The 26,995-nt window shown below is 35.6% G+C and overlaps 1 protein-coding gene and 3 pseudogenes across 1 annotated transcript; 3 read left to right on the top strand and 1 right to left on the bottom strand.

The window, feature by feature from the left end:
- Nucleotides 1-3,930: 3,930 nt before the first annotated feature.
- On the top strand, nucleotides 3,931-8,202 carry LOC132163788 (uncharacterized; annotated as a pseudogene).
- A 9,009-nt stretch (nucleotides 8,203-17,211) lies between these two features.
- Nucleotides 17,212-19,401, top strand: LOC132163762 (tyrosine-sulfated glycopeptide receptor 1 pseudogene; annotated as a pseudogene).
- Nucleotides 19,402-20,021: 620 nt separating this feature from the next.
- Nucleotides 20,022-23,944, bottom strand: LOC148583971 (serine/threonine-protein kinase Nek6-like; annotated as a pseudogene).
- A 555-nt stretch (nucleotides 23,945-24,499) lies between these two features.
- LOC148583970 (receptor-like protein 2) lies at nucleotides 24,500-26,725 on the top strand. Its single transcript, XM_088519341.1, is given in 3 exon segments — nucleotides 24,500-26,315; nucleotides 26,318-26,484; nucleotides 26,486-26,725. Coding segments are annotated over 3 exon segments (2,190 nt in total). The 5' UTR covers nucleotides 24,500-24,532.
- The last annotated feature ends 270 nt before the right edge of the window (nucleotides 26,726-26,995 follow it).

The raw sequence follows: 26,995 nt of genomic DNA, 5'->3' as shown, positions 1-26,995 counted from the left end.
GAAGTGTGACTTTACCTTCTACTGATGCATTTTTAGTGGAAGCATTGATCAGATATGAGCTAAGGTTTATTGTAGAATGTGAAGAGCCTCTTGGCTTAGAGGAACACCCTTGCTCCATGTCAAAGTTCTTTCACCAATGAGCAATGGATTAATATGCTAAGTTCAAGGTTTTAAGTAGTACTACTTACATATCTCCTCCTTCACAGTAACTTGTCACAATGCACACATAGCATTCCTGTAGTACATGAATCAAAAACCAACCCAATAATAAGGTTCAGGGGACATAATTTTCAAATTATAATGTTTTCTTAAATTCATGAAAATAAAATGGAAAATTTTAATCTAATTCTGATTTTGGGGTAAAATTACAGAACTAACACCTTGCTAATAGACTACCTTTTCCACCCATGCATCTTTGTACTCCACAATATACGGGTTATTTAGCTGTGCTATTATTTTCATCTGCAGCAGGACCAAATGTCAGAAGTTACATAGCTTTTGTATGCATCTTGGATTTAAGTAACTTACCAAAAAACAGTCTTGGATTTAAGTAAGCAAGCAGATGTTCTCAAAATAGAAATTTAATTGTTTACAAACAAAAACAATCTGGTTTTCTTTTCAGATAGAAATGATTGAATCAGGACCTTACTTGAACATGATTTGTTTCATAAGCTCATACTTGTCTTATTGAATCATGACCACAAAAATGATTAAATTCATTCCCTTTTTCCAAATTTAGAAACGTTTTTTTTTTTCTCTCTCTAAAATGATTGACAGAATAGTCAATATGAAAATTTCCTGCATGATAATACCCTTTTTTTGGCCCTTTGCCTGGGGCTAGTGCTACAGAACAGAGTTCCTTAAAGAATGGTTTTTCATAGCCAGACTTAAAAGATCAAGAAACAATTACACCTTTACTTTTGCTTCTAGTGTTGAATATTGACATTGAAGAGGAGGGAGGGAGGGATCACAATAAACGTAACCTAAAGTCTATGAACGAAATTGACACAATCAAACTTTATACGGTCAAAATTGACAACAAACCTACTCACAACAAACCAACAAAAAAAAAAAATTCTCCTCTAAAATACACTAATGGAATATTCTCAATCTCATTTAAAAGAGAGAGAGAACAAAAAACTCTTGAAGAAATGTGAAAACAGAACAAAATGGCTATGCTCAGGAATGCAATTTCACTTCTATCTTCTATCATTCTAAATTTACTGAAATGGTCATAAGATAATAAAGACAAAGCCACTAGTATTTTGCCTCAAAACGTCTGGCGGCAATCATTTTTGATGAACTTATTTGGCCTCCAAAGGAATTGGAATTTGTGTGGGACTCTGCATCAAAGTGTAAATGACAACTTTTAATACGAGTTAAGATTCATGTAGAAGAAACAATGTTCAATAGTTTGTAATGAATGAAAATAATTAAAATATACCTGATAAACTTTCTATTGGTGCATGTCAAAAAATATATATAAAAGTTGGAAAGTATTCTTTTACTGTATATAAAGATTGATAAGCATTTTAAGAAACAAACCATATCAAATCCATTTGGCGACTAACAAATAGCTAGAGAGAGAGAGAGAGATTAGTTAAGAAATCTTTAGTAGACCTTAAGCCGGGAATTTTATGTATAGATAACATCTAATTGTTTCTTCAAATGCCTTTCATGACATTCTTCTAAACAGGTCTTAACATTAGTTTGATGTTTTATACAATTTTGTACACAAGATGCAAGCTCGGAATTCACCATCTCCTTGACATTGTGTTTCCACCAACATGTGTAATAAGCTAGAAAAAGACAAGATTCATAACCAAGCTTGTGATCTTTAGACCAGCTGCGATCTAGCCATTTTTCATCACAAAATTTAATAAACATATCAATGCATGTATGTAGTGTTTCATCAAGTTCAGAGGATTGAGGATACCAGATGGGTTGTGGAGAAGGAAAAAATGACTCAGGGGCAAAATCATTAATTTGAACTTTATCAAGCTTAGGAAAATGAAGAGACAGTGTGGGAGGTGAAGAGGGATGGAAAGAGATATGAGTAAAGTCATTAGCTTGCACTTTTAAGAGAACAAGAATAAGCAACTCCCTCATCACTAGCATAAGTTTTCTAATAAATTTGCAAGCCATGGATTTTTGTCCAAGTTTGAAACTATTTAGTTTGGTGTATAATCAAAAAGATGATTAAGTCTTAGCCCATATATATTGTACGAAATTGATTTATTCATAAGTAATTTGAATAAAATAAGTGTTGGTTAATAGTTTTAAATTTTGAAACTATGACCGTTGCCACTTAAAGCATGTGCTTTCATGGAAATGAAGAATTAAAAAAGAAAAATTATTTTTGGATGTGATAAAGAGACATTTGAAGTAAATATTTTAAATAAACTTGATCAATAATCGGAATAAATGAAGTGATTCAATACTTAAAGCAATCCAAAGAATGTCACACGAAATTGCATAAAAAAAATTTATTTAAATGGAAAATTGTATAAAAACAAATAAATCTTGGTTGGGTGAGTCGGTAAGATAGCTAGATTATAATTAAATGAATTAAGTGGCCATCTTTCTATTTTTTGAAAGGAAAAAAGCAATATTGTCCTATAGTTTGTGTTATGAGCTTTCAAGAATATTATTATTTAATTAATTAAAATTTCAAATCCTTTCACGCAAAAAAAAAAAAAAGAAAAAGAAAATTCCAACCATTAAAATGGAAAGAATCGGCGAGAGGAATCTGATTATTAGATTAATTGGCTATATAAATGTAGGTAAAACATCTCATTATTCATTTAAAAAAAAAAAAAAAAAAAAACAAAGTCTCTAGGTGAAGCTTGATTTTATCCCACGGAAAAGGTTAAGATTCCACTGATTTATTTAAGAGAAATGCTAGGGAATCAAGACTTTTACAAAGAGATGGATATCAAAATGATATGGAGCTATATATCTATTGGAGAAAATCAAAACAATTAATTAAGAAAAATGCTATGGGTACAAATGAATAAACTCCACATGATTTTGGTACTCATCTCTTGGTAAAAAATTTGATACTTATAACGTCTCTCTTGATTTTATAGGAATTGAAGAGTAGAAATAGCGTTTTTCAGCGCAAGAAAATCCACCTTTTATCTGCTAAATGAAGAATCTATGTACAGCAAACTTAATGCATCTTGTTGATGCAAATTTCTCTATACTTCGTTAATCCTAGTTGAAAGATCAACAAATTCATATGTTTATGTTTCAAGTAATGCTATACTTACTTCTATTTCTTCACACCAATTTTGATCTCGACATTTATATGTAGTTTTTAAAATTACTATTGAATATAAAAATAAATAAATAAAAAAAGTGTAAAAAAGTGATAATATGTATAACATTACTCTTTTATGCGGCTCTTAAAAAAAAAAAAAAAAAAAAGAGTACTAAACCACACGCAAGTGATGGTAACTCAAATATTTTTCCAAGAAATCAAAGGAGTAACCTGAGGATATTAGCATCTTTGCTTTAGCCGGGATGCAAGGATTCATGTGCACAGCATTATATATATATTCTAAGCAACGTACAGAGGAAGGGCGAACATGATTTGTACGTATATATATACACATGATAAAAATTGTTAAAGAAGTGGGGGTGCCAGCTGTTTTGTTTAGGAAGAAAGTCAAAGGAGGAGTGCCAGCAAGATTGACTTGGATTTGCGAAGATCTCTAAGCAGGGGAACTTTTCTTGTTAAGTAAATAATTTTATTAAAAAAATCAAACAAACCATACGTTATCTAATTCCAAACGCAACCTTATAAGCAGCATTACAAGAAAAGATGCCGTTGGTTTATCGTTGTCAGAATAAATAAATAGCATATATATAATTTTTTTATGATTCAAAGTAATTTTCAACAAGAAGACTAAGCAAAACCCAAATCAAATGGCTCCAAGCAATCCCACTAGCAAAAACGAAGTAGGCAACATCTCATCTCTAACCAAAACAACTCCTCATTATATATACTTGCAATTTGGCCAAACTTATATAGATCGAATAGAGGTATACAAGATTTAGACGTTCATCATTTTTTCTCTTGCTTCTTCTGCGACTTTGCCTTTCATTCTTCTGGTATGAGTTATCAAACAAGAAGGATGCATGACTTGATGCCTCCTCGTCTCCTCTTCACCTTGTTTCTCTTCGGCATTTTCTCCACGAATCATGCGTGCAACCAAATAGACCGCGACTCTCTCTTGTCCTTAGCCTTTAATGGTATGTCTTCTCCTCACCTAAATTGATTTTCCATTGATTGTTGCCAATGGGAAGGCATTTCTTGTGATCATAAACATCAAATCATCCAAATTTGGTTACCTTCTAAAGGCCTCAGTGGGAGTATATCTCTTGCTCTTGGAAACCTCACATTTCTCTCACACCTCAATCTCTCTCACAATTCACTTTCGGGCCCTCTCCATAAAGGTTTGTTTTCTTCATTGAATAACCTCAAAGTCCTTGATTTGAGCTACAACAATCTATTTGGAGATATATTTGGTTGGCCTGCCTCCATTCAAATTGTTGACATATCTAGCAATAAGTTCAGCGGAACAATCCAATCTTCATTTCTTCAAAGAGCATGGAGGTTGACTAAGCTCAACGTGAGTAACAATAGTTTCACAGGTCCTATTCCTTCCTATCCGTGCATCAATTCTTCCTTTGTCAAGCTCCTTGATTTCTCTCATAATCATCATGATGGCCAAATTCCTAGTGGATTGGGGTCATGTCCCAATCTAAATGTTTTTCGAGCAGATTCTAACTCTCTCTCAGGAAAACTTCCTGACGATATGTACAATGCGACATGGTTAGAAGAAATCTCCTTACCTTCCAATAATCTTTTAGGACCCATTAGCAGTGACATTGAGAATCTTGCCAAACTCACAAGCCTTGAGTTATATGAAAATGAATTGAACGGAAACCTCCCTACGAATATTGGCAAGCTTTCCAAATTAAAGCATATAATCCTTCATACCAACTCCTTAACAGGTTCTCTACCCTCATCTTTGGTGAATTGCACAAATCTCGTAAAATTGATTTTACGAGAAAATTTTCTTGAAGGAGACATCTCTACCTTTAATTTCTCTAGTCTTCATCAACTTACTACAATTGACTTAGGCTTTAATAACTTCTCCGGTAACTTGCCGATAAGCCTTTACTCATGCAAGTCCTTAATCGCAATTCGACTAGCCCAAAACCGACTGGAGGGGCAAATCCTACCCGAGGTGCTTCAATTGAAATTCCTATATTTTCTTTCACTTGCTAGCAATAGCCTAACCAATATCACCGGTGCAATCAAGATTTTGAAGCGTTGTAATAGACTCAACATTGTCCTTCTTGGAGGAAATTTTTTACATGAGACAATGCCAGTTGGTTCCGATGGATTAAAAACCTTCGATATTTGGATCTTGGTGGCTGCCAACTAATTGGGCAATTTCCTATATGGTTATCTAAGCTCAAGAAACTAGAATGTCTACATCTATATTCAAATCGTATCACTGGTTCAATTCCTGGTTGGTTGTCAACTCTTCCAAGGCTTTTCCGTTTAGACTTATCTAATAACCTCCTTTCAGGTGAATTTCCAAAGGAACTTGGTGCATTGCTAGCATTAACGTCACAAAAGGCTTTAGTTGACAACAATAAATTGGATTTACTAATTTTTGCCACAAGAAGTACTATCCAGTACAATTCTCTCTCCAACATGGGACCAGTAATTTTTGTTGCAAACAACAGTCTTAGCGGCAACATTCCTATTGAGATTGGTCATTTGAAGCTACTTATTGGTCTGGATCTCAGTCAGAACAACTTCTCAGGCAACATTCCAGACCAACTATCTGAGCTCACAAACTTGGAAAGATTAGACCTCTTTGCAAATCAGTTGTCTGGTGAAATACAAGCATCATTAAGTAGTCTACATTTTTTGTCTGAGTTTAGTGTTGCAAACAACAATCTACATGGACCAATACCATCTGGTACTCAACTCCAAAGTTTTGATGCCTCTGCATATGAGGGCAACCCTGGACTTTGCGGCCCCCCACTTCCACATGAATGTGCCCATATTATTGGTAACGACAGAGACATTCTTAGCGAGGACGATGAGCCTAGAATCCCTTGGTTTCCAATTACTGTTGTTCTTGGCTTTCTTACAGGTTTTTGGGGAATTTGTGGTCCATTAATTTTTAGCCATAAGTGGAGAGTTTCATATTTCCATTTTCTTGACAACCTAAAAAATAAATATTAATCTTCTAATTTAAAATTACATATTGGCGGCTTTAGAGTCTTCCTCAATTGGTTGGTTTAGAGTTTGTCACGAACTTGCTTTCTCAAGTTTTAATTTGAATAATTTATGGCTTTGTTAGTTTTGACCATTTCAATTTTCGTTCAATGTGATCCCATGGTCCCACCGTTGTTAAAAATAAAACTGTTACGGGGAAAAAGAATTTAAAAATTTCCAACCAAAAGAAATAACGTACACATTTCGATCAGCCTAGCTTTGGAAATTTCTGTGAAGCTACCACCACCAGCACCGATGGTCAACGGTCAACCATTTTGGGCCAAAGGAATAATATATAATTCACACCCACAAGAGCTTGCTAATTACATGATTTCACCTAATTTATGCTGCATAATTGAATATATATATATATATATATATATATATATATATATCAAAATTGACAACAAACCTACTTCACTTAAAAAATAAAAAATAAAAAATGACAAGAAGTTAAAGAAACCAATTTAACTTTCTTAATCTCGAAGGTTCTTGCAAATTAATTTTCTTAATCTCGGCTTAACTAATTATCTCAACCTTTTCTCTCTTTATTTTTGTAGTACAATGAGATGGCGTGGTTCATTGTGAGTCTTTCCTAAGGACTTACAAACTCCTGAAATTTTTTGGATAATTTCATTCCAGGTCAAATTTTTCGGCCATGCCAGGAAGGTCCAACGTTGAAACCATGCACTTTTAAAGTTGTCGCTTACACTTTTTTTGTTTCGCCCACAAGTTGTCGCTGCCTTATTTTCCTATCACTTTGCTTCTAGTCTTGGATGCATAAGAAAAAGGGAGATAACAAACAAATTCTAAAAAAGAAGTGAAAACAGAACAAAAATGCAGTCCTCAGGAATTCAATTTCACTTGTATGCTCCATGTTCTAATATATATCCTCTTCTGTAGGGCATCGCAACCCGTCTTTAATTATCAGGAGATTCTAAAAGCCACATGAAAGATTGGTGTTAAATTACTACTTATACGAAAAGTTTAAACTTATTTTTTAAATTTTGTTGCAGTGAGAGTCAAGTGAGTGATCATGATCAATGACCACAAAGTCTGCTGAAGAGCATATGAGCCTTTGACAGCTAGCTACTCTCCCTACAATACAATGAAATTTGCTGAAGTCAAGCATTTTGCCACTAGAACCGTCTAACCTAGCCGTTGGGACATTCAAATTCAATAGAAAAGCCAAAAAAGTAGGCATTGGTCATTTTCCTTTCAATTTTCAGCTTGGTTCGACGAAACTACATGCAAAAATCTTGCATTAATGTAGTCAAAATCAATGATGTTAATCACTCAAATAATTTTCTCCTAAATCATGCATCATTTCTTTCAGATAGTTTGAGTCTAAGTCAAGCATCATTGGTCATAATTTCTATGCCTTCCAAGTCTTTAGTTTTGGTCATTTTCCTCCCAACTTTCACTTCATGATTTCTTTCAGACTCGAGATTTCCAAGTCATATAATTAGTACGTTTTCTTGTGCGCGAAGTTCAAAATACCATCATTAAAAGCAAGAATTTTAATATGAAGGATTGCAGGAAAGAATATTGGACGGCAATCCTAAAAGATAAATTTTTGAAAGTTTTTCTAGCTACTTTTAAAAACCATCATTTTAATGCCTCTGCATATGAGGGCAACCCTGGACTTTGTGGCGCTTCCACATGAGTGTGCCCATTTTGTTAGCAACAATAGAGACATTCGGGATGAAGACAATAGGCATAAAATTCCATGGTTTTGAGTTAATGTGGTTCTTGGCTTCATTACAGGTTTTTGGAGAGTTTGTTGTCCATTAGTTATTAGTTGTAGGTGGAGAGTTGCGTATTTCCAATTCATAGACCACCTAAAAGATAGATGTAAAATGTTCTTCTTTAAAATTGCATATTGGTTATTTTAGAGTCTATTATCAAGTGGTCGTTACGGAGTCTGTCATCAATTTGGTTTCCCAAGTTTTGATATGAATAAGCCTTGTTAGTTTTCATACTTTTAATTTGTGTTCAATGTGATCACCTTTGGTGAAGAAAATTAATTAATCTTGGTTACTTTCTGTTGAGACAGTTGTCAATCTGGTAGCAACTTGATTCCAAAGCCTGCTAAGAGTAAAGATTGATCAGTGATGGAAGGCCGCGAAGTGGGATGTGGCTGCCGTTCCACCTCCGATGCCTAAGTTAGAATAATGTAAAGAGATGAAAGTAAAACAATAGAGTAACTATAATGAAATGAGAATAGTAGAGATAAAATTCACCGTCCCCTTTATATTGTGGTGTGTGTTTCTTTTATAGATGGAGCTTGAGAGTGAGAGTCCTGCAAATACTTTCCTCAAATATTGGTAAACAACCCTTGGAAGGTGGGATTGAGTTTGTTGAGAGGATCAATGATTACATTTGTTGAGACGACATCTCTCCCATAATAATCTCTGGAGAGGTTGTGAGTGACTTTGGATGTATCTGGACTTTAATTGATGAGATAAGGTTGTTGGGCCAATCCAATTTTCTCTTGTGAAGTGGACCTTCATGATCTTGTTTCGAACCGCCTGATTCTAAGATGGATCTGGCGTAAGGTTAGCCTTTTCTCCTTATGACTTTTGACTACAAAATTCCCTCAAGGCCTTTACGGATGCACCTTATAAGCCTTGGGCTTTCATTCATTGTGGACCTCTGTTTCTGGCTTCGTAAGTGGGGAAATATTTTGTCTAACCACTTTATTTGGCATGCAATTTACAATTGGTCGGCGATGAAAAGCCACAACTTATTTGGTTATTGTGACAATCTCTCGAAATTTTCACGCGCGGCATAGTTGCCCCCACTAAACTTTAGGGTCATTTTTGATACATCAAATTGTAAAAAATGTGCAGTTGGGGATTGGGGCATAACAAGCACAACTTTAGCTTTTAGCTTTTCGCTTTTAAAAATTCTTCAAGAAATGTGAAAACAGAGTAGAATGCCTTTCTGTGGAATGCAATTTGATTGCTTCTATGGTCTTTCATTCTCGAAAACGAAAAAGCCCACTACGGGGCAAGTGAGATGGAATGAATTTCCTTGCATTATTACTCATGAAAATAATATTTTTTTAAAAAAGTATAGTAACTTCTTCCTTCTTTTTTGTTGAGATAGTTTCTGTTAAATCATCAGATCATTATTTTAACTTTTTTCTTCACTTGTGGGCTGAGACTATCTTTTAATAGGTGAGACCCAACACGTGAAATATTTAATTTAAATGGGAGTGAATTGACGGAGTTAAGGTTCGATCCTAAGACATTTGGCTTTGATACCATGTTAAATTACCCGTTATCCCAAAAGCTTAAGCTTAAACTTATAGGAAGAGGTAAATTTAATTACTTAATCATTATTTTAACAGTTTTCGATCCAAGAAGAATGGACTGGACTGGGTTGACGCATCTTCATCCTGAATTGGATCAATATACCGTCTAAAAGGTCTGGATTGCAAGATTTGATTGTAATTTCCTAGCTTTTTGGTAATATCATACTATTACTTTCACTTATTCTAATTCTCCTATAAATATAAGCCTTTGTATTGAAAATATTACTAAGAATAAGAGCAAGCCATTTGCGTCCCATAAATCCTTTGTGTTTATTTTTTTATTTTTTATTCTACCAGAGTGGAAACTACAAACAATAATCTTGATTTGAAAGATTAGAAAAGAAAAAAAAAAAAAAAAATCTTTATTTGAAAGGTGTATGTATTGATTTTTGAGACTGTTTGACGTCTCGCGTCTGATCCCGTGTCTATGAATTGTGGTTCCATTGCTTAATTTCCACAAACGTAGAGGTTACGATCTTCATCAATAGCAAAAGACTTTTGAATAATCGTTTGAAACAACACTTCTTAAGTATCTCATGCATATGCCAGACTTTCCCGGTCAAATTATTCCTTTGGCTTTGATTGATTTAGCCGTGATAAGAGTGTTGATACATAGCACAAGTGGTGGAGGGTTGAAGCATAGAGGAAATTAAGGGATAAGTTTGTCAATTCCATATATAAGAATTTTCGTGCCGTAAAGTCATACATGCTTCCAAACCATATATACCAGATGAAACTACACGCAAGAATCTTCATTTGTAGCCAAAATCAAACATAGGAAAATGAAATCATGGAAAAAAGCTCCGAAATTGGGAAAAACTAATTAACAGTTGACAGGAGAAAATTAGTTTGCTTACTAGAGATTAGACCATTTTCCCTTGCTTTAAATTCATTTTCACATGGAAGTGTGACTTTACTTCTAATGATGCATTTTCAGTGGAAGCATTAGTCCGATATGAGCTAGGGTTTATTGTAGAATGTGAAAAGCATCTTGGCTTAGAGGAACACCCTTGTTTCCTATCTGCGTGTGCGAACGTACAACACTAACTTTGTTAGACAGTTGGATTCCTTTTGGTCTATATTTTTTCAAAGTGAGACTCAATACTCACAAATGCACTCAAATACCAATGAAAAAGGAATTCATTAAAAGAAGCTAAAATGCAAAGGAGGGCAGTCACACCGCCTCCTTACATCAAACAACATGGCTTCACATTACCAACTAAACCATGGAACTGAAAAAAAAAAATTAAAAAAAATTAAAAATCCTCAAAAAAATGCGCTTTTAAATCAAATTGCATGAAATTGTGTTTTTAAAAAATTATGATTTGGAATCAAATTGCAATTAAAGAGACGTTTTTTTTGAAACCGTACAATTTTAAAAGCTAACCTACAATTTTTTTCTTTTTCTAGCACACTGAGATGGCGTGGTTCATTGTGAGTCTTTCATTGTGAGTTCATTGTGAGTCTTAAAAACTCTAGAAATTCAAAACGTAATTATCAAAATTGTCATCAACAAGGTTTGGAATAATGTTAGGTGGAGTGTAAAACGACAACAGTAGCCGTGGGTTTCAAGTCCAAAAACGATTTTCAACATAATTGACAAAATTAGCAGCGGTCGGTATCGTTAGCCCAAATGATGGAGGGTTCAAGCATAGGGGAAAGAGAGAGGTTCGTCAATTCCTTAAGAATTTTCGTGTTGGAAAGTTACACATGATTCCAAACCATGCCAAAGGAATGGTTTGGAATTCATTAAAAGAAGCTAATATGCAAAGGAGGGCAATCACACGGTCTCCATACATTGAACAACATGGCTTCACATTACCAACTAAACCATGGAACTGCAAAAAAAAATAATAATAATAATAAAATAAATCCTCAAAAAGTACGATTTTAAATCAAATTGCATGAAATTGTTTTTTTTTAAAAAAAAAAATTACGATTTGGAATCAAATTGCATGCAATTAAAGAGACATTTTTTTGAAAATGTACAATTTTAAAGGCTAACATACAATTCCTTACTTTTTCTAGTACACTAAGATGGCGTGGTTCATTGTGAGTCTTACAAACTCTTGAAATTCAAAACGTAATTATCAAAATTGTCATCAACAAGGTTTAGAATAATGTTAGGTGGAGTGTAAAACGACAACAGTAGGCGTGGGATTCAAGTCCAAAAACGATTTTTCAACATAATTGACAAAATTAGCAGCCGTCGATATCGTTAGCCCAAATGACGGAGGGTTCAAGCATAGGGGAAAGAGAAAGGTTCGTTAATTCCTTAAGAATTTTCTTGTTGGAAAGTTACACATGATTCCAAACCATGCCAAAGGAAACTGGACGCTAGAGTCTTAATTTGCATTGTAGCCACAAATTAACAATCAATTGATAGTGAACTTGAACACTTTTCCATGACCAGTGACCACATATATATTTACCATTGGGATCGCAGCGATATATACAAGGTGTCACTTATTATAAATAATAAAAAGATGTTAAAAATCAAATATATATACATATAAAGGAAAAACAAAACAAAAACAAAAAAAAAGGGAGGGGGGGGGGGGGAGGAATTATATTTATTCTTTAGGTTTTTATATCATTTGAATTTAGTCATTGGGTTTTCAATTTCAAGAATTCGGTTAAAATATGTTCCTATATCACTTTGCTGTCAAAATTAACAGTTTGTGAAATCAAGTTCTAGGAATTATGAAGAGTCATCTAAAAGAAATAGAATATTTCAACTTGATCACGATAAGATCTACCACATGTGTCTCATTTAACACCTCAAAATTCATCTAAACAGTCCAATGCAATGCCACGTCAATAGAACTGAAGTCTTTTGTTACTGTGAGTTTGCTCTTTAGGTTATGATGTTTTGTGTTTCTTTAAGTTTAAGCATACATCGAATGTTTTTTGTTTTTCTATGAATGACTTAGCACTTTCTGAGTTAGCATTGCATTGGATATTTATGATGTATCAAATGAGACACATATAGCTGATGACAAACCGTTAACTTTGCTGGTAAAGTGACGAAGGGATCTATTTTAAACTTTGTCAATACCGAAAGAATGTATGTATTATTGAGATTAAATACTCAAGGAATAAATTAAATTAAGATGAAAACATTGGAGATTAAAGCGAAAAAAAAAAAAAAAAAAAAAACCGCAGTTTGGTAATTTCAAATTTTATAGAGACAGCAAAGTCACGAGAGTAGCAGTAGGATATTTGCAAATATATACCTAAAAGCAGTGGTTAGTACTAATGATTAAAAGATGACATATTATAGCCCATATGCTTATTTAGTATATTATTGGTTGTGATATATATATATATATATATATATATATATATATGTGTGTGTGTGTGTGTGTGTGTGTGTGGGTGTGTGTGTGTGAAACCATTTATCTTCTTCTTTGACTTTTTCATCAACTGATTCGACTTTGAATCCTTCTTCTTTCACTTATCTTTGAATTATGTGCGCACTGGACTTGCAATCTGGGCAACATCAACGGGTACAGAACTATTATATTATGTGTGAAGAGGACATTGTTCGAAGTTTCTTGCAAATTAATTTTCTTAATCTCGGCTTAACTTATCTCTACCTTTTCTTGCTTTATTTTTCTAGTACAATGAGATGTTGTGGTCCATTGTGAGTCTTTCATTAGGACTTACAAACTTTTGAAATTCAAAATGTAATTATCAAAATTGTCATCAACATGGTTTGGAATAATGTTAGGTGGAGTGTATAACGGCAACGTACAGTAGCCGTGGGTTTCAAGTCCAAAAACGATTTTTCAACATAATTGACAAAATTAGCAGCCGTCGATATCGTGTTGGAAAGTAATACATGATTCAAGCATAGGAGAACAGGAAAGGTTCGTCAATTCCTTAAGAATTTTCGTGTCGGAAAGTTATATATACATGATTCCAAACCATGCCAAAGGAAACTAGACGCAAGAATCTTTTTTTGCATTAATTTTAGACACAAATTAACAATCAATTGATACTGATCACTTGAATACTTTTCCATGACCAGTGACTACATATATATTTACCATTGGGATCACAGCTATGTACACAAGGTGTCACTTATTATAAATAATAAAAAGATGTTAAAAAATCAAACCATGTAGTTCTCTTATGGCCACAGCAATTTTAGAGATTAGTAGAAGAAAATCCATCCAAAATATCTTGCTTTAACTCCTCATCATCATGTACAGATAACCCGTTGTTGTTAGTTATCAAAACACCATCCATATTCGTCGCTGGGAGCTTCTCCATTCTTAGCTTTCTCTTTCAGCTTACCCTCAGTTTGTCTAACGTTAAACATGGGCAAGAGAAATCAGACAAAAAGGTTGTTGGGCAATAAATATACCTATCTAATTAGTGACCTCTTTGTCAATTGAAATAATAATTTGATGGTACGTATAGTAGTTGGCATTTAAGGCAATGTCACATTTCCAGACCAGTCCTCCTTGGAAGAAATTTTCTACATGAAGCAACGCCAAGCGATGACACTATACTTTGGTTACAATGGATTTAAAAAACTCAGAGTTTTGGCTTTTAGGGTTCAGTTTGTTTTGGCATAAAATGATTTCTAAAAGAGTTTTTTTTTTTTTTTTTTTGGGTAATTAGTGCGATGGAAAATAATAATCAATGAAAACTATTTTCAGTTTAACGGAAAATGCCTTTATAAATTTTAAAAAATTGTTTATATTTTTGAAAATTTTAAACAATTTTCTGAGTTTGAGCACCTCATTCTCAAATCGACATACCCGACTGGGACCTTGTCGGGATTCGCCCGGAACCTTCTTAGGACCAACCCAAAACATGACCAAGACTCATCAGGACCTCGCTGAGACCCGACTAAGGCCTAGTCGGATCCAGTTAGGACATCGCCAGGACTCAGTCGAGACCTATCAGGACACCGTCAAACTTGGTCGAGACCAAATTAAGACACTATCAGGACTTTATCGGGACCTAGTCGAGACTCTACTTGGACCTAATCGAGACTCGCAGGACTCGGCCAGGTCATTGCCGGGACCTGGTTGGGACATTTTCATAATTTAAAGTTTAATGTGATTGATATATAAATTTGTAATTTTTCATACATGCCAAACACCGGAAAATGTTTTCTAGGAAATTATTTTTTAGAAAAACATTTTCTTCTGAAAACATTTTCTAACGGAAAATATTTTACATTGAAACAAATGAGCCTTAGTGAATCCCAACTAACCAGTCAATTCCTATATGTATGGCTATCTAAACTTAAGAAAGTACAAGTACCGAACATATAAAGTGTTGGATCGAGCCTTTGACCATCTCATCTGAAAACCAATTGGTATCATGACGCTCCCGCGACTCGAACCCATGACCCTGGCTCTGATACTATTTATTGGATCGAGCTTTTGACCATCTCATCTGAAAATCAATTGGTGTCCAGCAAGGGAAGCCAAATCCTTTTAGGGCATTCGAAATCGCACCTTGCAAGATATCTAAGAGCCGTCCAAATGAACAGAGCAGCGGCATTGTTGAACCTCAACGTAAAGGATTCTTTATATTAATTACTTGATACTTAGTAGCATATGTACAATCTGGTTTCCTAATTTTTATCTGCTTCACCTACTACGTCCATTACCTTTACAATACAAAGTGATGATTTATATTGTAAAGATATCAAGTTGAATAAACAGCTAGCAGAATGTTTAGTCACTTCCAACAACAAATTCCTTTTATTTCTAAACTTAAGCCGCGACTTTGAGCTTGATGAGACCGTAGAATATATGATTCTCTATATATATTACGTTGATATTTTCCTTACTATAATATTTACATTGACATGTGGTTTGTGAGGGGTAGGTCAATTGGTTGAGACTACGCATCATAAGGCAAAAATTACTAATTTAAATCTACCTCTTCTTTTGTGAACATGTGTAAAAATAAAATAAAAAATATATTTACATTGACATGTGATTGTAATAAAATCTTAAAATTTGGTAACTTTATTTGTATCCAGTACTCCTCCGCCTACTACACTTACAAAAAGTGGTTATAAGCATATCAAGTTGAATAAAAGCACTATATATATATATATATATATATATATATATATAACATTTTGAAGAGATTCCAGCGGGGGAAGTAGGCGTTTATATTTCATTACAGTCGTACCGATACCGATACCGAGTTATGTCAACCTGGTTAATTCCTTAGTGTTTTTCCTTCATCAATTTGCGATCCAGAAAGACGTTGGGTACATCTCCATGCATGGTAAACCATGGTAAAAAGTTAAGAGGGCAAAGGTATTATTGTTATCTGAGCTGGAGTCCCGTGAGCATTATTAGAAATGGGTCATGGGCCTAACTTAATCCAAAAGCTAGCTTAAGAGTTGAGGTTTCCCTTCACCCTTACAAATGGTTCATCTCCTTAATACCAAGTAATGTGGAACTTCCAACACACCCCCTCACGTGTGGCGGGAGGTCATCCAAGCCAACACGTACAGCAATAGTTGACGATGGGCCACAGGCAATTAAAACTGGCTCTGATACCATATTAGAAAATGGATCTTGGACCTAACTCAACCCAAGAGCAAGACTCATTTCTAATATGGTATCAAAGCCAGGTTGAATTGGTTGTGGCCCACCATCTTCCATTGTCGCACATGTTGGCTTGGATGTCCTCCCGCCACACGTGCTTGGCCCAATTGGCTGTGGCCCACCGTCTCCCATTGCTGAATGTGTTGGCTTGGATGTCCTCCGGCTAGACGTGAGGGGGCGTGTTGAAAGTCCCACATTGCTTGGGTATTAAGGAGATGGACCATTTATAAGGGTGAGGAAAAACCTCAACTCTTGAACTAGTTTTTTGGTTGAGTTAGGCCCAAGACCCATTTTTAACATGCATCTTATTGATTGCATGCTTGATAAGCGTTCAATCCTGTTTACGCAATGGGGTCGTTGATTAACCAACAACGACATATATGGAAAATCCTTTGGACACAGTAAGCATTAATGCGGGAAACCATACCAGCTAGAGGGGAAACTACGTACACTGAAAAACTTGATTTGGAAGACAGTAAAAGATTGAAAAAGAAAATAGAAGCTCAGTTTTGTAATTTGAAATCTAGTAGGTAGAGACAACAAAGTTTGCCTCAATCATCAGATTACACTTTATTAAAATAACATATATATGCTTATCTACTCTGTAATCAGCTGCTCATTAATTATTCGTTCCGAATAATAAATGTGACATTTTTACGTGGGGATACAGAGGGTTTTTTTTTTTTTTTTTTTTTTTTTTTTTTTAAGCAAATTAGAAAAGGAAAACAGTTGCCGTGGGTTTCGAGTCCAAAAACAATTTTCATGCTGGAAAGTCATACATGATTTTGTCACTTGACGCAAGTCGAGAGCGATCATAATAATAACGTATACTTGTGAACTCGAATAGTACTTTTCCACGAAATTATGTCCCCCGGCCCCACTGGACTTATAATTTGGGAAAAGCTGCAAATGAGAGCTATATATACAAGGTGTAGTTTTAGGACTACTTCATAACCATTTTTTCTTCTAGTTTGGCATATCAAATTAGAACCATGCAATATTTAAAGCCTTATCATCTCCTTTTCACCTTGTTTCTCTTTGCTATTTTCTCTACCAATCATGCCTGCAACCAAATAGACCGCGACTCTCTCTCATCCTTAGCCTTCAACTGTATGTCTTCTCCTCCACTAAATTGGTCTTCCATTGATTGTTGTACGTGGGAAGGCATTTCTTGTGATCATAAACGTCAAGTCACCCATATTTGGTTACCTTCTAAAGGCCTCAGTGGGAGTATATCTCCCTCTCTTGGAAACCTCACACATCTCTCCCACCTCAATCTATACAACAATTCACTTTCGGGTCCTCTCCCTAAAGGATTATTTTTGTCCTTGAATCAACTCAAGGTACTTGATTTGAGCTACAACAATCTATTTGGAGATACTTTTGGTTGGCCTTCCTCCATTCAAATTGTTGACATATCTAGCAATCAATTCAGCGAGACAATGCAATCATCATTCCTTCAAAGAGCATGGAGGTTGACCGACCTCAATGTCAGCAACAATAATCTCGCAGGCCCGATTCCTTCCTTTCCTTGCATCAACTCTTCAGTGGTCAAACTCCTCGATTTCTCCCATAATCATTATAGTGGCCATATTCCTCGTGGACTAGGGGCTTGTTCCAAACTCAAGGTTTTCCGGGCAGGTTTTAATTCTCTCTCTGGATTGCTTCCTCATGATATATACAATGCAGTGGGGTTGGAAGAAATCTCTTTGCCTTCCAATAATCTTTCAGGACCCATTAGCGGTGACATTGTGAACCTTGCCAAACTCACTTACCTTGAGTTATATCGCAATAAATTGAGTGGCAAGCTCCCAGTGGATATCGGGAAGCTCTCCAAACTAAAGCACATACTCCTTGATGATAACTCCTTAACAGGTTCTTTGCCCCCATCTTTGGTGAATTGCACAAATCTCACAAAATTGTTCTTACGATCCAATTTTCTTGAAGGAAACATCTCAACCTTTAATTTCTCTTGTCTTCATCAACTTACTGTAATTGACCTTGGGAATAATATGTTTTCTGGTAACTTGCCAGTAAGCCTTTACTCATGCAAGTCCTTGACCGCAATCCGTCTAGCCCTAAACCAACTCGAGGGACAAATCCAACCGGAGGTGCTTCAATTAAAATTCTTATCTTTCCTTTCACTTACTACCAACAAGTTAACTAATATCACATATGCAATCAAGATTTTGATGCATTGCAAGACACTCAAAGTAGTCCTCATTGGAGAGAATTTTCTACACGAGGCAATGCCAAGTGATGACAATATAGTTGATTCTGATGGATTTGAAAATCTCCGATTTCTTAGTCTTGACTATTGCCAACTGTCTGGTCAAATTCCTATATGGCTCTCTGGGCTTAAGAAGCTAGAAGTCTTGAGACTAAATTCCAATCGTATCACAGGTTCAATTCCTAATTGGTTGTCGACTCTTCCAAGGCTCTTTCGTTTAGATTTATCTGAAAACCTCATTTCAGGTGAATTTCCAAAGGAAATTTGTGGATTGCAAGCATTACTGTCACCAAAGGCTCTAGTAGACAATAATCATTGGAATTTACCAATATTTTCTGGCCCCAGTACTTCTGTACGGCACAATTTTATCTCGAGCCTGCGACCATCAATTGTTGTTGCAAAGAATAATCTTAGTGGCAACATCCCAATTGAGATCGGTTGTTTGAAGCGTCTTTCTTGGTTGGATCTTAGTTATAACAACTTCTCAGGCAGCATCCCAAACCAAATTTCAGAGCTCACAAACTTGGAAGTATTAGACCTTTCTGTAAATCGATTGTCCGGCGAACTACCAGCATCACTAAGTAGTCTACATTTTTTGCATGGCTTTAGTGTTGCAAACAACAATTTGCATGGACCAATACCATCAGGCACTCAACTCCAGAGCTTTGATGCCTCTGCATTTGAGGGTAACCCTGGACTTTGTGGTCCCCCGCTTCCACATGAGTGTGCCCATATTGTTAGCAACAAGGGAGACATTCGGGATAAGGACGATGGGCATAGAATCCCATGGTTTCCAATTACTGTGGCTCTTGGCTTCATTACAGGTTTTTGGGGAGTTTGTGGTTCATTAGTTCTTAGCTATAAGTGGAGGGTTGCATATTTCCAATTCATGGACAACCTAAAAGATAGGTGTATAATCTTTTTCTTTAAAATTGCATATGGGTCGCTTTAGAGTTTGTCATCAATTGGTCGTTATAGAGTCTGTCATCAATTTGCTTTCCTGAGTTTCAATTTGAATAAATTAAAGTTTTGTTACTTTTCATATTTCCAATTTGCATTCAATGTGATCACTGATTACCGCCTTGGAGAAAATTAATTAATCTTGGTCTTTGTTTATCATGCCAGTTACTGTTGATCTGCGATGACAAGCCACAACTTAATTGGTCATTATATGTTGCACAGCTTTCCTATGCATAATGAAAAGTGAGACAACAAACAAATTCTTCAAAAAAATGTAAAAACAAAACAAAAAGGCAGTGCTCAGTAATGCAATTTCACTTGTATTTTCTGTCATTCTCTCTTCCAAACCCCCAAATCAGCCAAAATTTCTAGCTATGAAAAGGCATCTGATTAGTACACTGATTGGCTTTATAAATTTAAGTCAAAGATCTCACTATCCATCAAGAAACATATGAATTAAGGAATTTTAAGGAGTTAAATTAACCGTGAAATTAAGGGTAAAATGTTTTACAATGATTTTTGGATTATGAAAGTGAACTTAGCTTTTGAAATCTAGAAAATTTGTCTACTTAATGAGATTACAAGTGAGGAACCATTAAAATTCCATTTTTGCTAAGCTACACTGCGAGTTTTGCGAATATTCATTAGGCTCTGTGTCAGCCAAATTGCTGTTTCTCTTGATGACACAGCTTCTTCTTCACCGAAAGGTCTCAACACTCCTGCAAGTTCCTCAAGCCTTTCCTGTTTTACTAAATCTGAGCAGATCTCTAGTAATGGCTCCAGACCTTCTACTCTTTGCCGAGTTTGGGGGTCCCATTCAATCCTTGTTTCATAACCATGATCCAAAGTCAGTGTACTCATTGATGAGATGTCACTAGAACCTCCATTCATTTCGTAAATATCTTCTTTCCCTGTTTGCTTGGTAAAGATAAGACCATTTTCCCTTGCATTAAATTCACTTTCACATGGCAATGTGACTTTACTTTCTAATGATACATTTTCAGTGGAAGCATTTATCAGATATGAGCTAGGGTTTATTGTAGAATGTGAAGAGCATCTTGGCCTAGAGGAACACCCTTGTTTCCTATCTGCATGTGCTGACAACATATGCACCAAGGCTGTTTCTGAGTTGGCATTTCCAATTTGTTCAACAAAATTGGAGATAACTCTAGAACCCTTTACTGCTTTTGATGTTTTCTCAAGACAGCTAGTGCAATCTACTATTCTTGTCTACTTCAATTTCAAGAAAACCACAGATGTTGGTTTCCTTTGCTGGGGCCTTATTGAATGCATGTGATTTTCCTACCTGAACACTTCCCAAGTTCTTTGATGGCCTTGTCTTTCCACCTCTGGTGTCTTTCCCAACACCAACTTTGTTAGACAGTTGGGTTCCTTTTGGTCTAATTTTTCTGCTGCATTCAGACTTCACTGGTATAAAAATAGGTGATATATTGGAGACTTGAGCAAGGTATAGTTGTAAATGGGGATGCCTCAGAAGCTCTGCAGCCTAAAATGTGGTGAAAGTTTCAGGAAAAGACATTGCTTTCAAAAAGATATGACAAAGTTTGGTAATTTGAACTCATTGTTGGTCTGTGGTCAGGGTTCTTTCTTAACATGCTCTTGATTAATTGTTTCCTGCGTTCCAAATTCCATCCAATTTTAGTTGTATAATTCCTTTCTGTATATTTGCTTTTGTATACTTATTTACAGCAAAAAATAAAAACATTCACTTACAATGCAGAAGAATACACAATTAGAAGCGGGGACTTGTATGATCGGTTTATTTTGTTAACAAGTCCTGACAAATCCTGTTACATTAATTTGTCAATAATCCGATTTACTTGTTAGCCAGCAATTGAAATATATAGTTCAATACTCAACTTCATCGCGTCAAAAAATGCAGTAGTTATAGGTCAAGCCAACACTTACAGGAGCTCTAAATGCAGGTTAATGTGCAGCTATTTCAAACATGCAGAAACCTGTCATATTAGCAAATGTTATTTCTGGAGTTGTAAGACCACTGGGTTGCTAGACAGGACTAGTGAATAATGTCAGAAGATATTTATAACCTGGTCATATATTCGATTTGTATCCATATGGTACATCTGCCAAAAGCTCTGGGCACATGTAGAAAGGAGTGCCAACAACCTACATTGTATATGGATTACAATAAATATGTTAATATGAGCAGTCAGATTTCAATAAGAACTTCAATTGTTGGAAAATTAACTATTGAAAAAACAGCTCTTAGGGTAAGAGGAGAATCATTAGTAAAAACAATGACAGGCAAGCATCACTTTTTTAAACATATTTCCTCTTGGGATGCAGCAGTTATCATTGTAACTGCTACTTTAATATCAAAGATTGCAGCCAATTCACTAATACCACTGGGGCATAGAGGAAATTCAACCATTACCGAGGAAGCAAGGTCATCTTTGTTGAGTAGTTTTGCAAGTCTGAAATCACCTGTAAATATAATGTGGGATAAACATTGTTCAAAGACAAATGAAATCAAATCTGGTGTATAAAATTTCATGTAAATGCCTCCTCACCTACCCTGATGTCACTGCTCTATGTAAGGAATATGTTGGAGCACTGAAATTAGGTGATAAAAAAAAGTTAATTAATTACTGCAGCAAGATAATCTGCTCAGAATAACTCATAGCAGCTAGAGGTATGTACCTTTAAATCTCTGTGAAGAACATGGTTGGAGTGGAGGTAGTCAACCGCTAGCAACAGCTGGGTCAGCCATTTGCAGAGCTTCTGGATTAAAACTTAAAAGATTTTGTGTATCAGGTACAAGTTGTCATATGTAATTCCATGAAGGGACTTCCATTTCATGTAGTTATTTTATGTTCCCTACCTCTTCTGGAAGAAATGTTCCTCTAGCTTTCTTTATCATCTCTGCCCTGTATGATTAGTATTAGAAAGTCACAGGAAAGTATATATACAGGATTCTTTGAGTAGAAAGTTCAAAAAAGAATTTCTAGTTCTAGCATTAGCTTTGCTTTAGATTATCAGGAAAAAGGAGTTCAGAAGATAAGGCAAGAGTAAAAGAAATAGTGGGATGAATGATAATTCCATGGCGAAGTTCTTTCACCAATGAGCAATGGCCCTCAACTAGCTTAGAATCCAGCAATTTAGATACTTAATATGCTAAGTTCAAGGTTTTAAGTAGTGCTGACTTACATATCTCCTTCCTCACAGTAACTTGTCAGAATGCACACACAGCATTCCTGTAATACATGAATCAAAAGCCAACCTGCTAATAAGGCTCGGGGTTCTCAAGACATGATTTTCAAATTATAACGTTTTCTTACATTCTTGCAAATAAAATGGAAAATTTTAATCTAATTCTGATTATGGGGTAAAATTACAGAACTAACACCTTGCTAATAGACTACCTTTTCCACCCATGCATCTTTGTACTCCACAATATACTGGTTATTTAGCTGTGCTATTATTTTCATCTGCAGCAAGACCAAATGTCAGAAGTTACATAGCTTTTGTATGCATCCTGGATTTAAGTAACGTACCAAAAAAAAAGTTTTGGATTTAAGTAACTTACCAAAATAGTATTGGATTTAAGCAAGCAAGCAGATGCTTCTCAAAATATAAATGTAATTGTTTACAAACAAAAACAGTCTAGTTTTCTTGTCAGATAGAAATGATTGAATCAAGACCTTACTTGAACATGATTTGTTTTATAAGCTCAGTCCTCTGTCTTCATGACCACAGAAATGTTTGACAGAACAGTCATTATGAAAGGCAAAATGGAAAGTGGAGAGGTCTTCAAATATATTATATGATACAAAGCTTTCCTTTTCATAATAAAAAGAGAGACAAGAAACAAATTCTTCAAAAAATGTGAAAACAGAACAAAAGGGCAGTCCTCAGAAAATACAATTTCACTTGTATGCTTTATCATTCTCTCTTCGAAACCTCCAATCAGCCTAACCGCTTAATAGCCTAACAACTTTTGGAGGCAGTTAAAAAAAAAAACCATTAACCACACACATTTTTTAGAATGTAACAGGAGTCACCATCTTCCTAAGTGTAGTTCCTCCATATTACCCTTGGAACACTTAGAACATTTTTCCACCAATATTCTTCAACACAATCTCTGATATCATAGTTACTCTGAAAATATACATATGACTTCAAACAGGCATCTTGGTGGTCCTCACACAACACCTCGTACGTACACACTGCAGACGGGCTTGCAGATGAATGTATTTTGTCATTGAATTTGACAATTCAAAACCCAACATACTCTAATACATCTAAGTAATAACAGCTTTCATTATTTTTCAAAGCCAATAAAATCCGAAAGTGATCCAACCCACAACCCCCAATATTAAATACCGACTCTGAAGCAACAGAGGTAATAGGAATCATGAATGCATCTTTCTCTATTTTGGCGAGATCACAAACTTTGCCGACTTTAGTTTTCACTAACTTAAAATATCAAATGTTATATTTGGTGTTTCAACATCAACCACAAAATCCTGATTTATCTTTAATTTACATTCCATCGTATTTCTGTTTTGTTTGTTCGCTGTTTCGTTGTGCACGTTTTCTTCTTGTTGTTTAATTTTTTCCTTTGTTTCTTGTTTGAATGTTATGTGCTTTAAAAAATAAAAAATAAAAAAGGGGGAAATTATGGTTCTTTTTTGTTGCTTTAGTCGTGAATCACATGTCTGTCTAAAACATATATTAAAGCCGACATGACATGGTGGCTATAGTCGTGTTTCCATTGGGAAGGCTTTGAATGGTAGACTTGCAATATCTTATTTTGGGTTTAAAATGATAAAAATATTCTGTATAATACAAAAAATTTAAAAATGTAGAAAAAAAATTAAAGCCGAATCCTCAATAGATTACTCCAAAGCTTTAAAGCTGTTCAGACACTTATCGACATATGTGGAAAGCAATATGGGAAAGAACTTTCCTGCTGGAAAGCTACGCGTGCTTCCAAACCAGCCCCACAGGACTTGCAATTTGGGCAAAGTTGACGTGTACAGAACTATCAGTTGAAATGATTATGATTATATATATATACTAGTCGTTTTAGGATATTTCATATCCATTCTTCTTCTGGTTTGACATATTAAAGAAGAAGCATGCTAGATTTAACCCATTTTCATCACCTCTTCATGACCTTGTTTCTCTTGGGCATCTTCTCCACCAACCATGCCTGCAACCAAATAGACCGCGACTCTCTCTCGTCCTTAGCCTTCAACCGTATGTCTTCTCCTCCTCTAAATTGGTCTTCCATTGATTGTTGCAAGTGGGAAGGCATTTCTTGTGATCTTAAACGTCAAGTCACCCATATTTGGTTACCTTCTAAAGTCCTTAGCGGGATCATATCTCCCTCTCTTGGAAACCTCACCCATCTCTCTCACCTCAATCTCTCCCACAATTTAGTTTCAGGTCCTCTCTCTAAGGGATTGTTTTCGTCCTTGAATCAACTCAAGGTCATTGATTTGAGCTACAACCGTCTATTTGGATATATATATGGCTGGCCTGCCTCCCTTCAAATTGTTGACATATCTAGCAATCAATTTAGTGAGACAATCCAATCTTCATTCCTTCAAAGAGCATGGAGGTTGATCGAGCTCAATGTCAGCAACAATAGTTTTATGGGCCCTATTCCTTCCTTTCCTTACATCAACTCTTCATTGGTCAAGCTCCTCGATTTCTCCCATAATCATCATAGTGGCCATATTCCTAGTGGACTAGGGGCATGTTCCAAACTCAAGGTTTTCCGGGCAGGTTTTAACTCTCTCTCAGGATTGCTTCCTCATGATATATACAATGCGACTGAGTTAGAAGAGATTTACTTACCTTTCAATAATCTTTCAGGACCCATTAGTAGTGATATTGTGAAACTTGCCAAACTCACCAACCTTGAGTTATATGGCAATAAATTGAGTGGAAACCTCCCTTTGGATATCGGGAAGCTCTCCAAATTGAAGCACCTACTCCTTGATACGAACTCCTTAACAGGTTCTTTGCCCCCATCTTTGGTGAATTGCACAAATCTCAAAAAACTAATTTTGCGGTCCAATTTTTTCACAGGAGACATATCTACCTTTAATTTCTCTAGTCTTCATCAACTTACAATAATTGACCTAGGGATTAATTACTTCTCTGGTAATTTACCAGTAAGCCTTTACTCATGCAAGTCCTTGATCGCAATTCGATTATCCGATAATCAACTAAAGGGACAAATCCAACCTGATGTGCTTCAATTGAAATTCTTATCTTTCCTTTCACTTACTAGCAATAGGTTAACCAATATCACAAGCACAATCAAAATTTTGATGCATTGCAAGGAACTCAGTGTAGTCCTCCTTGGTAGGAATTTTCTACACGAGGCAATGCCAGGTGATGACACTATAGTTACTTCTGATGGATTTGAAAATCTTCGATATTTGGGTCTTGATATGTGCCAACTGACTGGTCAACTGCCTATATGGCTATCTAAGCTTAAGAAGCTAGAATTTCTAACTTTATCTTCTAATCGTATCACAAGTTCAATTCCTGGTTGGTTGATGACTCTTCCAAGACTCTTCGGTTTATACTTAAATGATAACCTTTTTTCAGGTGAATTCCCAAATGAACTTTGTGCATTAACAGCATTAGTGTCACCAAAGGCTCTAGTAGACGACAATCATTTGGAGTTACCAATATTTACGACCAAAGGTATTTCTAACCAGCACAATTTTTTCTCAAGCCTGCGACCATTACTTTGTGTTGCAAACAATAATCTTAGCGGCAACATCCCAATTGAGATCGGCTATTTGAAGCGGCTTTCTTGGCTAGATTTAAGTCATAACAATTTCTCAGGTAGCATCCCAAACCAAATTTCAGAGCTCACAAACTTGGAAAGATTAGACCTCTCAGGAATCGATTGTCCGGTGAAGTACCAGCATCACTAAGCTCTCTACATTTCTTGAATGCCTTTAGTGTTGCAAACAATAATTTCCATGGACCAATACCATCGGGCACTCAACTCCAGAGCTTTGATGCCTCTGCATATGAGGGTAACCCTGGACTTTGTGGCCCCCCTTCTTCCACATGAGTGCGCCCATATTGTTAGCAACGAGGGAGATATTAGGGATGAGGACGATGGGCCTAGAATCCCATGGTATTCAATTACTGTGGTTCTTGGCTTTATTACAGGTTTTTGGGGAGTTTGTGGCTCATTAGTTCTTAGCTATAAGTGGAGAGTTGCATATTTCGAATTCATGGACGACTTAAAAGATAAGTGTATAATCTTTTTCTTTAAAATTGCATATTGGTCGTTGTAGAGTTTGTTATCAATTGGTCGTTATAGAGTCTGTCATCAATTTGGTTTCCTGAGTTTCAATTTGAATAAATTAAGGTTTTGTTAATTTTAATATTTCCAATTTGCGTTCAATATGATCACCGTCTTGGAGAAAATTAATTAATCTTGGTTACTTTGTTTGTCATGCCATTTACTGTTGATCCGCGATGATAAGCCACAACTTATTTGGTCATTATATGTTGCACGGCTTTCCGATGCATAATAAAAAGGCAGTCCTTAGGAATGCAATTTC

The sequence above is a fragment of the Corylus avellana genome, chromosome 8 (genome assembly GCF_965113065.1).
Source record: "Corylus avellana chromosome 8, dhCorAvel1.hap1.2, whole genome shotgun sequence".
Taxonomy (NCBI): Eukaryota; Viridiplantae; Streptophyta; class Magnoliopsida; order Fagales; family Betulaceae; genus Corylus; species Corylus avellana.
The sequence above is the reverse complement of the archived record's forward strand: the minus strand, read 5'-3'. Positions and strand labels throughout refer to the sequence as shown.